At 42.0% G+C, this 13356-nt stretch overlaps 1 protein-coding gene across 1 annotated transcript in view; it reads right to left on the bottom strand.

Annotated features, from left to right (window-relative positions):
• Positions 1–13356, bottom strand: part of RIPOR2 (RHO family interacting cell polarization regulator 2) — a 104938-nt gene that overhangs the window by 30669 nt on the left and 60913 nt on the right. The window contains exons 7-11 of the mRNA XM_069493028.1: positions 13037–13186; positions 9513–9576; positions 2117–2160; positions 885–1010; positions 410–558 (exon numbers count right to left, since the gene is read on the bottom strand). Of these exons, the coding sequence (XP_069349129.1) occupies positions 410–558; positions 885–1010; positions 2117–2160; positions 9513–9576; positions 13037–13186 (533 nt within the window). The remainder of the gene's footprint in view (positions 1–409; positions 559–884; positions 1011–2116; positions 2161–9512; positions 9577–13036; positions 13187–13356) is intronic.

Below are 13356 nucleotides of genomic sequence, written 5' to 3'. Positions count from 1 at the left end.
GTTAAGTGATTAAAGCGCTATAGCAAAAATCAGGAGCTTTCTGAGGACAAAATATCTCATATTGGACAGTTATTTTCTTTCAAATTAGTTTACTCAAGAAGACATATTTCTTAACGTATTTAAAAGTAGAGAGGGAGGAAAGGAGGCAGAATAAAATATTTCAAAACAGGAGGAAGAGAAGCGTGAGATGACCCGTGCTTCTCCAACTCTCACAGGTGTGCACATCACCTGGTGAGTCCGTTAACAGGTTCTTGGGACCGAGAGATTCTGACACAGTCGCTCTGGGCTGGGCCTGATTCTGCTTTCCTGACAAGCTCCCGGTGCTGCTGCTGGGCGATGCCCCGACTTGGAACAGCACTAGCCTGGAGCATATATCTTCACACGTTGAAGCGAAAAAACGGCAACTTACTACCAGGTGATCTCCAGGTTCAGTTTGATGGTGCCCAGGTCATTGATGTCGACAGCCACCACCTGAGGCCGGGCTGCGAACAGCTCTTTGGTCTCGCAGGTCACGCTGCCTACCAGGAGGTGAGTTGCCAGCCCTTTGAGCTCCGTGACCTAGCAGAGAGCAAGAGGGGAAAGGCCTTACATCACAGCGCAGGAGAAAGGTAGGGTACTATAGGATACTTTTTCTTTTTTCTTAGCCAGTTGGGTCGTTTCTTTTGGGATCCTATCTGAAATCAGAGGTGGATAGTGCAAAGGCCCATCTCACGTTGACTTTGCCCACTCTGACGTGAGAGCAGCTGTCTTTGTAACCGACTGTAGCGCAGAGGAGTCTGCAGGACAGAGGGGCGGCAGGCAGAAGTCACAGGCAAAGTCCCCCACCGCGGATCATCCAGCCCCGACACCAGGAAAGATGCCAAAAGGGAATGACAATACTGTACCTTGATGGAAATGAACCCAACTATCAGGGGCAGGAAAACCGTTTCTTCTCCATCCCAGCTCTGCTTGCCGTTGACTTCTATCTTGCCCTTCAGTTTCCACCTCTGCCGGCCATACTTCATGAAAATCTGGAGAGGAGACATCCAACGGCCCTCATGTTCCACCACCCCCCACCCCAACACCAAGGTCCAAAGGGCAAGGACACAGGCGACTGACACTGCTCCCTTCTCCATCCCCTCACTCCTGAGTCTTGGTAGAGCTGAAAACAGAGGAAGAGACTTTTCAAGGGGAGCAAGTTCTGCTTCTCTAAGACAGAGGGGTGAAGGGTTTTCTTTAGTAAAAGGTCACCGCCCTGTGCCCTTCTGCTCACTCATGTCAAACAGGTCTCCACAGCCATTGGGATTAATTCTCCACATACCTCAGCTCCTTTTGAAAGACAAGGAACCATCAACTAAAAGCTACTCAGCAGTCAGAGCAAGGAAGAGAGACATTCTTCCTCCGGATGAGGGAGACAGGGCTGGACAAGGACTTCTTATCCAACCTACTCTGGGGAGAAGGGATGCAGTCTTCCCGTGGGCAGACAGCTTTAATGTTCACGGGAAGATACACCCCCACCCCCACCAAGAGGTAGGATTATAGAAGGTTTTGGAGGAGATAGTCAGATGAAATTATTATATAAGTTCCTTTTTGAAGGAGGAAAAGATCAAAGGCTTCATGGAGTGTATTTTTTATAAAGAAAGATCTAAATGTTGTTATTCTTCAGTCATGATGCTGGATTGGATCTTGGATCAGAAAAAAATCTGCTACAGCATGGGGACACTGTATAAACATAGACGGTATGTCAGGTGACATTGGCTAAAGTGCCAATGTTAAACTCGCTGGTGTGGAGGACTGTGCGATCTTACGTGAGACGATGTCCTTTCATTCTTAGGAGAAGAATGTGGGGACAAAGGGACAAGTTGTCACATCTTGCTCTAAAAACGTTCAGCAAAATAACAATAACAACAGTAAGAATAATGAAGCAAATGTGGCATAGTGTTAAAAAGTGACAATGAATCTAGATGAAAGGTATACGGGAAGTCTTACGTTAATCTCCAAACTTGCTTATTGGCTTAAAATGTTTTTCAAAACTAAACATTAAAAAAAAAAAAACAACTTAAGAAGGAAAATAATGACAACCAGCTCCTGTCCTTCAAGTCCTCAATTCTAACACCTAGACCAGGACAATACTCACCTCATATTGGTCCCCAGGACAGAGGCGAGCAAAGCCGGCCAGACCTGCAAGAGGAATTGGGAAATGAGTTGTAGAACATATCTCCCCTCCTTATCCACGTGCACATTCAAACTTCAAGTAAAGCGTCAGACCTTTGTGCAAACTCATGTAACATTTTTGGGGGCCATCTGTGGGGAACAGCTTTTTTTGGAATTCCGTGTATCATAGCTAGAGAGGACACTTCTTGATGGGGTCAGGGGAGAGGTGGTTTCTGGGGCAGGGAAGGCTGTGCAAGTGGGAACTAGGGCTCCTGTGCCTTTGGCTGATTCTGGTCCAACCAGATTCCAGGGTCAGAAAGATACATTCACTTATTTACCCAACTATCCCCATGAAAATGAACTGATCTCTTGGTTTTCTTCCTGTCCCAAGAGTTGTGATTTCTACATGCCTCCCCATTGGGTTAACATTCCATGTTCCCACTCCCCTTGCCTCTCCCCAATTCACTCATCCCTCTGCTTTCCTCATACTTTTTATCTGACATTGTCTTCTGTGTTACGAAATCTCTGAAAATGGATTTTTACACAAAACTAGTGATTAAGAAAATAAAATTGAGCCAACCAACAAAATGACAATAACCTACACCCCCACAATGAAGATGTGACTTTTCTTCTACTGTGCCATCCAGCAAGTCATTTCTAACTGGATCTGCTCAATTTGAGATCCAGGACAATATCTATCTGGTGCATCAACAAAAACAAATCTTGTCAGACTAGATGACATTTTGGGACATCTCAGGAACCTGGGGTTTGATATTTTTTTTCTTTTCTTTTTTTTTTTCCTGTAGGTATTTATTGAAAGCCCACTGTGCATGATGGTCTATGCTAGGTACTGGGGAAACAGTTTGGAAATTACGAAAGATTTTACAGATACCCATAATATAGAACACAATATGGTTAACACCCACAAGAATGAAACAGACAAGGACGTGCAGACAGTAAGATGGAGCTAAACCTGAGGTTGATTTCTGTTTTATCTACCAGCTAGCCTACTCTAGAAAATTTACTTAACCCCACTTCTTTACCTTTAAAATAGGGATAACAGTGTCCACTTTGCAGAATCATTTGCAAGGACAACAGATGGCATCTAACACATAATAGGTACTTACAACATAGTAATGACTATATATCCAGGAGTGGGATAATACTATTTATTGAGCACATGCCATCTACTATTCATTTAAAAGATGTAATCTGCATGAAAAGACACAGCAAGTTGATACACATCACAGAGGGGGATGCAATGGAGAGACAGCAATAGGAGATCTTTGCATTTTTCTGTATTATGTATTTTTATGAGAATGTACTTATATAATTAAAAAATTTTTTGAAAAGACTCATTTAACGTAGGATGATTTCATGGAGGAAAGTAGGATTTGAATAACAGAATATCATCACAGTAAAATGAGGGCATGGGTGCACAGATACTTCCAGGCATGTGAGTACTCAACACTACTTCTTGAATGCCTACTGTGTGCCAAGCATGAATAAAGGTGTGGGGAGGAAGGCACCCAAGTTACACAGACATGACGAATAAGGGAACTAAGCTCATCAGTGACCCCCACTTTATTTATTTATTATTTGTTTTTTGAGACAGAGTCTCTGTTGCCCAGGCTAGAGTACCGTGGCATCATCATAGCTCACAGCAACCTCAAACTCCTGGGCTCAAGTGATCCTTCTGCCTCAGCCTCCCAAGTAGCTGGGACTACAGGTTCGTGCCACCATGCCCAGCTAATTTTTCTATTTCCAGCTTTATTTTAATTGGTTGTTTCTGGCTGTAGTTACTTGCTGGTTGTTTCTGTACCAATCACAAAGTCCTTGACATTCATAGGGACCTAAAGATTGAAAGTTTTAATTAAGGAAATTAAAACAAGTTTAACAAAAATGGATAAAAAAAAAATCTATCACTTTTTATTTTTTGATGAAAAGAACCAATAAAATTTTATAAAAATTCCAATTAAAAAAAAAGGCAGGACCCAAAATCCGTAGAGTATGGCCTCAACCACATATAAACGTATCCACAGGAAAAAAAGTCTAAAGAAACATACCAAACTGTTAAAATAATTATCTCTGGTAGGGTGGGATTATAGAAAAAGTTAAATTTTTGACATTGTTATAATTATTTTTAAAAGATTATGTATTTATTTTGTAATAAAAAAGAAAAAAGGTATAAAAAAGATCACATATGCTGAAGGCAGCATATACGCCAAGAAAAGCCGGTGGGATATTTTTGATAATTTTAACAAAATTTAGTAATGGATTCAGTGATTATGGATGATTTTATTTTATTTTTTATATATCTCAGTACTATTAAATACTTTCAAAAGTACTTTATATATCTCAGTACTATTAAATACTTTCAAAATGCCAAAACAGAGATTCAAGAAGACACAAATAATCCTTCCCTGTTTACCCCGTGATTTCACAGAGGCAGCCTAAGACGAAATAATTTTAATTAGCTGGTAGAAAAACAGCCCTCCGATTTTCAAGATTCCTTCACACACACAGACATCATGTGACAAACTGATTCCTTGGTTCCTCAGCATCCTCAAATTCCCAGAACCTTTGAGTTCTGGGTTGTTTTCATTATATATTCGTTTGAACATGATTTCACCCATATAAAGATGATGATTGGTGTCACACAATGTGTTTTGCTTTCTAAGAATAGCCCTGTTAATAAGTTGTAAGACTCTGGAATGAACCAATCTGCTTTCCACCTGACCTCATGGACGTTGCCACGGGCAAGTGACGGCAAAAGTCCAGGAATGCTTATAAAAAGGGGCCTGCTGTTACCATTACTTGTCAGTAGATGGCAGCAACTCATCAGTTCCTCATACCTTCCTACCCATGGACCAGTTCATTTTAGGAACAGCTTTCACTAATAATTAGAACATTAGCCACTTAAGACTTACTGAAATAAGAGCAGAATTAAACCCATTTTCACTAATAATTTCCTGAATCATTTAGTCTTTTAAAAAAATATCTCTGAAAGAAAGCACAACTGACTGGCTTTTATAAATCCCAAACTGGACATGCTAATTCTAATACAATCCAAAGTGCTTATTAAAAATCTCTGCAAAATGAGTTCAGGATTAATCCATTGCCTGTTTATCTGTGTAATTACAATGGAATACTGGTTAAAAAGAAAATGATCTGGTGTTCTTGCTGGATAAAGGTAAATAAAGGGGAAAATGCTTTGAAGGTTTTCCCTTCCCCTTTCAAAATTACCAGAAATTTCATATCTGAAGAACTTAACCAAATTGGAGAAAGGTACTTGGTAATGATGTTTTGAGCTTCTCATTCCATGTTATTAAACAAAATTTCTTGGAATTGTTATAGCGGCATCACTGATACTCTCATTATAGCATCATGTAGCAAAATGGCAATATCCAGGCAAAACCTGTTCTGGGGCTGTGCTGCTTAAAGTTCTACCTGCTGTGTAAGCTGCTGTGTGCTGGCCATAGAGTTAGCACTAACGGGGGCAATGACAGTTACAGCCCGTCCTTGAGGCCCAGCCAGGTCTCTTTCAGGGTCTGGGCTGGGGGCCTGCTGGTATTTCTCAGCAGTTTTGTGACTACAGCTGCATGATCTACAAAGCTTTCATCACGACCACTCAAGAAACCATCATGGCAGTTACCGCTGAGGGAGAGAGGTGGGAAGGTGGTGGGGGTCGGGAGACTATCTTTCCCTTGGTGAATTGTCTCAGACCTTTTGGATGTTTTCTGGCGCTCACACGTTACTGATATAACGGCTCCTCCACAGCCTCATTTGGAGGGCCAGGTGCTGCCGTGTGCAGCTGCCCACCCTTGCCTTCCTTTGCTGAGACACCATTCTGCCAGAAACATGCTCTCCAACACTTTCTCCAGTTCTGTGATGATCTTCCTTTCCAAAAGTCACACTTCCTACTCTAAGGAAAACAGCCAAGTAGCTAAACAGTCAGGGGTCCTATTCCAGGCCTCACTGATTTACTGACCAGACATAAATAACGCAGGGTGACCAGCTCACTGATAGCTCTTCCTTCTCCAGGAGCCTGACCTGTCCTGAAAACCATAGGGGACAGCATAGACTTCTGAATATACACTGCCTAGAACTTAATTTGAACAAAGTAATAATTGAAAGAAGAACCAGTTTTCCCTATGAGACCACATCTCTTAACCTCCATCCTGACCGACAGTTCATAGATCTAGTGCTCTCTCTTTAGCCTGGTATTCACGTCTTCTCATGATCAGACTCCAGCTAACTCTGCACAGCTCTTCTGCCAACAGCACTTCAGCCAGACCGGTCTACCTGTCACTTTTGGACATGCTTTCTCCTCTTTGGTGAATGCTATTCCAGTGCCGTTCATTTGCCCAGAACAGTCATTCTAATTCAAAGCTTACATTAGGAAGCCTTCCTCCTTCCTGCTCCCCTCCTCCCCAGATAAGTGAGTGGCCACCTTTTCTCCCTCTCCCCTCAGGTTTCTGCAGCAATCTGGTGACACTACTGGTCCAGGTGATCATTCATTTCATTGAATTAGAATGCACTGGTTCACATGTCCTTTTCTCCAGCAAACTGTGTGAAACTCAAGGCCAGGGACAATAGCAGGTGCTCAGTAAGCCTTTGCTCTGTTCTCATTGTCATCACCACCTACTCCCCCTCCCCCCACATAAGGCTGTTGTTTAGTGTTGAGGACGGGGCAAAAAGGGAAGTGTGGAAGGGTGTGGCAGGCGGAAGTCAGGGGTTGCCAGGTCTCAGAGTATGATGAAACAGTCTCAGTTTGTCAATATATGTGTTGAGAGGAAGATTTACCAGAATAAATAACAGATAAGAATGCAGCTAATTGCAAAGAGATGGAATTTCTTGGTAGCATGAGGTGGTTTCCCTTTTTCTTTATGGAGGAAGAGAAAGATTTCCACAGGAGTGTTACCCTCGAAAGGTTTCACAGATGTAGTTTCTGAGTTTTCATGCTACATCAGGAAAGTGGAGGTGACAGAAGTCTATCAATGGAATAGGAGGATCAGTTTCAGGTCTGAGAGACCCTATGGGAGATACCCTGAGTTCAGGGTAGGAGCTAAGGAAGCAGATCAGGCAGGAGAGTAAGAAAACATATAGATATGGAAGAGCAGGAGCTACAGAAAGTTCCATCAGTCCATTAGGATAACCCATTACACCCCAGTGCTATTATTTAGCTGGGTGGCCAGGTCCCCCAGTGGATGGCAGGGCCCCCAACATCATCCCCTCTCTGATCACCAGGCCAGGGGCTCCAGACCTTGTGGGTGGGTGGTCCCTTTCCTCCCGCCCACTCCCACGGTGCTTGTGAGCAAGATTGAAGAGGATCTTTCCGTAAGAGAGACCATTCTTTGAGCAACAGTTTATAGTATCTGCTCAGCTCTGTTAGAACTTCTCTCATAATATGGGGTTGGAGGGGGGGAACTGCATTAGGAGTCATGAGCCCTGGAATTCTGTTCCAAGTTTGACTCTAATTTACTGTGTGACTTCTGGGACAAGTCATTTAACTTCCCTGGGCTCTCATTTCCCATCTATAACATGGGGAAATTACTACCCCATCAAAAACAGATGCACTTAATGATAGTGAGCATCAAAAACAGGGGAAGTACAATACTTTTTGTATTAATGATAGATGTGCATGATGTGAATTCCTCTGACTGTGCTAGACTGCACGGGTGGTACCTACACTGTAGGAAGAAGAGGGAAGTGTTTTCTGCTAAACATTGATTCAGGGCGGTTGTTTTCCAGAATCAGCTTGCTGATATAATCATTCTGAAAGTTTTAAAGATAAATTCCAGGGCTGGGACTATGGACTTGGACTTGCTGGGATGGAGGCAGGGCCTTAGGGGTTTTGGAACCACTCACTCCAGTGAGGACCCAAAAGGATAAGAACAGACCTAAAAAAAAAAAAACAAAAAAAAACTGGAAAAGCACAGATGCCAGACTCAGTAGTTAAGTGTTGAGATTTAACACTGAATAATAAACTGATTCCCCACCAGATCTGCTGGAAGAGAAGAATGCAGCCTTTTGGGAAGCTGAGGGTCAAGGCTGTTTTCATTCCAGGTACACTGATTCAGAGAGGCTCCCACACGTCCTGCATAGTACTTGACAGAATAATTTCCCTCCTGAGTTGGATGACTCATTAAAAAATGAAGCTTTCCTGTTGAGCCCTTTTAAAAAAGTCTCCCTTCTTTACTCCCTTAATTGCAGAAAGTAGACAAGAGGGTGATTAAATCCCCATTAGCAACCCAGGGATCAAGCTGCTAAGAAACCTCAGAAAAAGAAATGCGTGAATCCCAGCCCTCTTTGCTGCAGTCAAATGGGCCAAAACGGGGGAGAGGAACGGACTTACTGGATGGCGGCTTATTTGACAGCCCTGCCTGGCCACTGAGCTGTGAATCTGACAGCACCTGCGGGATGCTCCGCTTTCTAAAACCAGGCTTCCTTTTCGTTCTGAAGATGCTGTGGTATTAATCAATAAAGCTTCCAGATTGGAACTTTCTGGAATGAACACCAGAAAGGTACTGGGAAAAAGAGGGGATAAGACACAGTATTCTGTGAGTTTAACACCAAGGCAAAAAAAAAAAAATATTAGTAGGTAGTTTACTAGAAACATGAGGGATAAAGGAACAAATGACACCACGAAGACGCCAACAGACAAGTCTAGAATGTGGGACATGCTGCACAACAGTGGTTTCTACATCAAGTCAGTGGTAGAAAAAAAAGGGGAAGGGGTTTGTTTTAGATGAAAAGAAACCTAAAAGATATACCTAACAACCAATTATAATGCATGGGCCTTATTTGGCTCCTAATTGGAACTAACCAAGTACACAAAGCATCTTTGAGACAACTGGGGAAATCTGATAAAAGGAATGTGTTAATGACAAAGCCTTATGATTTTTGTGAGATGTGAGAATGTGACAGTGCGTGGCATTGTGGTTATGTAAAAGGACGGCCCTGTTCTTTAAGAGATGCAAGGGAAGTATGCAGGGGCAGACTGACACATCTGGGTTTTATTTCATCAAGTGACTTCTCTTTCATCAAAGGAAAAACAAAAGAAAATAGATGAAGCAAATATGGCAAAATCTTGCTAATTATTAAATCTAGGTGATGGGTTTATGGGGGTTCATTGTAACGTTCTCTCCGTTTTAGTGTATGTTTGAGATTCTGTCATAATAAATATACTTTTTTAAGTGAGCAGACAAGTCTCAGGATGAGAAGCATCAATAAACTAACTTAAGCAGGGAGGGCTGGGAGTGGGCAGTGCGGTGTCTTTGCAAGGAAAATAAAAATAGCGTGCGCTCTCAAACTTCAGGGAGCTCTGTGCTCCACAGAGGTGGCTCCTTACTCTTTCCCAGCAGGGAAAAGAATACCTTTCATCTTGATGGAGAATTCCCCCAGCAGATTCTCTAGCTCCGCTTCAATGGTGCACATATTCTGTGAAGAGGACAGGAGATGGGCATTAGAACTAGCTTTCTTTCACCCAACAGTTCAAAGCACGGGATGTTTTAATAGCGGCACACAACCATTGCATGAACAACAGGAGGCGTTTACTTGTTTGAAATGAGTTCCCCAGTATGAGCCATGAAATGTTCTTAACAAAATGTTTAATCCAAGTCTAAGCAAGGTTTCTAGCATACAGGAGATTTCAGGCATAGATGAACGTGTTAAATTACATCAGAAATAGTCAGACAAATCCAGAATGTGGGAGGTTCTGTAAGAACTGGCCTGGAATCTACAAAAAAGCAGTATCATGGGGGAAAACAAATTCTAGACAAAGAGACTAAAAAGACATAATGACCAAACGCAAGGCCTTAACCTTGATGACGTCCTGATTTGAAAGACAAGCAAATAAACCAAAACAGTTATCAGACATTATTGGGCCAAAAACTCCAAAATGGATAATTCTATAGGATGACTGTTACCTATCTTAGTTGTGATAATGGTATATGGTCACGTAGGAAATGCACGTTATATAGATTACTATAATATCAGGAGATCCACGTTATATGTTAAATAGCTTGATTTAACCATTGCACAATGTATACATATTCCAGGACATCATGTTGTACACCACAAATATATACAAGTTTTACTTGTCAATAAATTTGACAATTTTACTTGTCAATAAATACATTTTTAAAAAGATCCATGCTAAAATATTTACGGGGTGAAATGTCATGATGTCTACCACTTACTGTCAAATGACTTGGGGGAAAAATTGAGCATATGAGAAAGAGGGAAAGCAAATATAGCAAATGTTGCCAATTAGTAAATCTAGATAAAGGTATATGGTGTTTAATATATACTAGTCTTTCAACTTTCTGTAAGTTTGAAAGTTTTCTTAGTCAAAACTTGTGGCCAAAGATGCAGAGGGGCTGAATTTTACTCAAGTGAGTGAGGTAGACCTTCTTGCTGTCCTTGCCATGGCATCCAAAAAATGATTTCTGGGGCTGGCAGGGGTCTCCTCCTCGATTGGATATTGAGGGATCAGGATAGGCAGAAGGAACACCACCATCTATATATGTGGGTAGTTGCATAACTACCCCTGCTCTGCTTCCTCGGTGTCTGAGGACCTAAATCGAGCAATTGGTGTTGGAAATCAAAAGGGAAAGTGCTGTGGCCAGGGGCCATCCTGGGTGAGGCCCTTCTGCTGCTTGGTCAGCTTACACTTTGGGTGTCACCTCTGTCATACTAAGCAGCAGTCTCCACAGAAGCTTGATGCCGGGTGGCATCTGCAGGCTTCTCGCTCAGCAGCCAGTTGCCATCAAGGATGGAGTCCAGGGGGTGGCCTCTCTGATGAGAGCATGGCCAGCTCAGTGAGTGCCAATGGGTGTTGCTTCTATTTGAATTCTGTATGCTGAGGACCTCAGGCTTGATTTGTAAGGCTAGAGGTTCTGATTCTTATTTGTTCCTTTGTCCTGCTCCAAATGATCACTCTCGTGGAATGCAAAGAACGTCACTGCCTTTTCCTTGGTAAGTTCTCGGTGCTTCAAACAGCTCAGCAAGACTGGAGAAAACTTCAAGTCTGAGCTCTGTGCAGCTTGAAAGCTTTGACAAGGTTTCAGTATTCTAAACTAATTTAGTTCCTCAGAGTGTCAGGCATCTTTGGAGGAACACATTACAGTTTCTAGAAATATCAACTATGTTATTGTGAATATCAAGATTGCTACCAGTATCTTTGAAAAACTTGGGGACTGCTAGGTTAAAAGCTGAGGGTATCCATGGTAAAAATTTTCTCACCCATGCAGCCATCGATGAACATTGCTACACATGCAAAAGTACCCTGAGCCATCTTGTCCTTGTTAAATCCTTATTTTAAATCCTCGTTGTGATAAAATCCTGGCTTTTGCGGGTACAGGAGGATAAAAAACCACCTGATGTCAAGTGAGATACGAAGCTACAGAAGTCCTGGATTTCTTTCTTCTGGAAGGCAGCCCTTCCTCTTGCTGAAATTGCACTTCGTGTCTTTGAATTTGTGAGCAAAGTCATGATGCCATGCCCTGGCACTTGACCAAGGGTGGCTATTTCTGAAATGAACTGCAAATTATTCCAGGACAGGCAGCTCCTGCATGCTACTGGTCAGTTATCTGCTTTTGTACTATAAACAGCTTCTATAATTAGAAATGGCTCTTCTGGTTCCAGAGACCTGTAGAAATGGGGTCTTGTGAACTAGGGTTGCTTCTAAGCCAGGGATTCTCAACCTGCAAGTCCTTAAACTTGGATTGGGGGGAGGGTAGGAAGAGTCAGGTCTTTAACCTCTAACTGAAATTAAACATATCTACATATCACAAATACAGAAAATGAGCCAAAGCAGTATTATTATAGGAAATCCTGTGATGTTGACACTCATAGAAATCACATGTATGTTCATGTCATATCATTTGTTGCAGATTACTTTAAAAAAATCTTTTCTACTTTTCACTACTTTGAATTATCAGTAGTTGTTGGAGCCACTGCTAGATCTTATAATTTGACGTATTAATAAAACAGCAGCATAGTACTATATCCCACATTTGATTTTTAAAATATTTTGACAACCGTACTGACAATGTTGAAATAACTGTTTTAATATAATGTTTCCTTTCAATTCCTATGTGTTTTATGTTATGCATTTAAAAAACATTCTGAAAGGAGGGACTTAGATAAAGAAGCCCTGTTTTAAGTCACGAAAAGAGACAAGCTGGGTTTAGGCAAGAGGCAACACTGGGGTGTACACACAAAGCATCTGATGCAAGTCATCCAAGAGGTCCCTCGGTCCCAGGGCCAAGACAGATGCTCAGCTCTGGGAATTGTCCAACAGCCTCTCTTCAGATCGATGACTTCATTCATGAAATTTGATCTTCAAACAAAGACTCCTGGGATAGTGAGAAGTGCTGCTTTAATAATTCAGTCATTTCATCAAAGACATTGGTATTAGGTGACCCCAAGAGGAGTGAAGACTTCTCTGTGTCAGATGCTTGGGCCCCAGGGAGTCAGAAACCAGGAAAGCACACTTCTGCTCATGGTTCTTTATCCTGTCTCCTTTAAGATAAAAATTTCTCACAATAAAAAAAAAAATTGTAGGCAGGAAGGTTACTGATAAAGAACACTGACATCCAGTGTAGCCATCTGAACCACAGGGTCTGTTCAACTTCCAGGGATAAAACTAGATTGGATTGTACACTAGAATATTTACAAGTGCATTGAAATGACAAAAATCAGGGCACTGTGGCTTATTCATTTTAAACAATCCTGCTGATTGCCTCGTGCATACTTTTGAGGCTAGCAGTAAAACTTGTCTCTCTAGGGAGTAGCACGAGGCTGTGGGTTGCCGTTTGCCTTGTTCTTGGCAGCTACTGACAATTCACACCAGGCCAGGTGGGGTTCAGCAAGTAAGCAGGTTAGCAGGTTATACCTCTGTGTACTCCTTGAAGCTCCGATTGATCTCAGACAGGCTCTCCCGGGCGGCTTTGCTGGCAGGGGAAGTTGCAAAGGCTTGTTTCATTTTGCTGGCACCATCTTGGAGGCGTCGTTGGATACAATAAGCTTCATAGAGTTCATCTACCTGCCAGAATCAAAACAGGAAACACAGAAATATGAATATTTGTTATGCTTGAAAGAGGGTACACAGACCATTGTTATGTGCTTAATGTACCTTTGTTTTTGACCTCTACAAGGAGAATCTTTGAGAAGTGTTATTCTTTTAGATAGAGATCGTTTTTATTTTAGCCACTG

Source organism: Eulemur rufifrons, chromosome 18 (assembly GCF_041146395.1).
Source record: "Eulemur rufifrons isolate Redbay chromosome 18, OSU_ERuf_1, whole genome shotgun sequence".
Taxonomy (NCBI): domain Eukaryota; kingdom Metazoa; phylum Chordata; class Mammalia; order Primates; family Lemuridae; genus Eulemur; species Eulemur rufifrons.
This window is presented reverse-complemented; position numbering and strand designations above follow the sequence as displayed.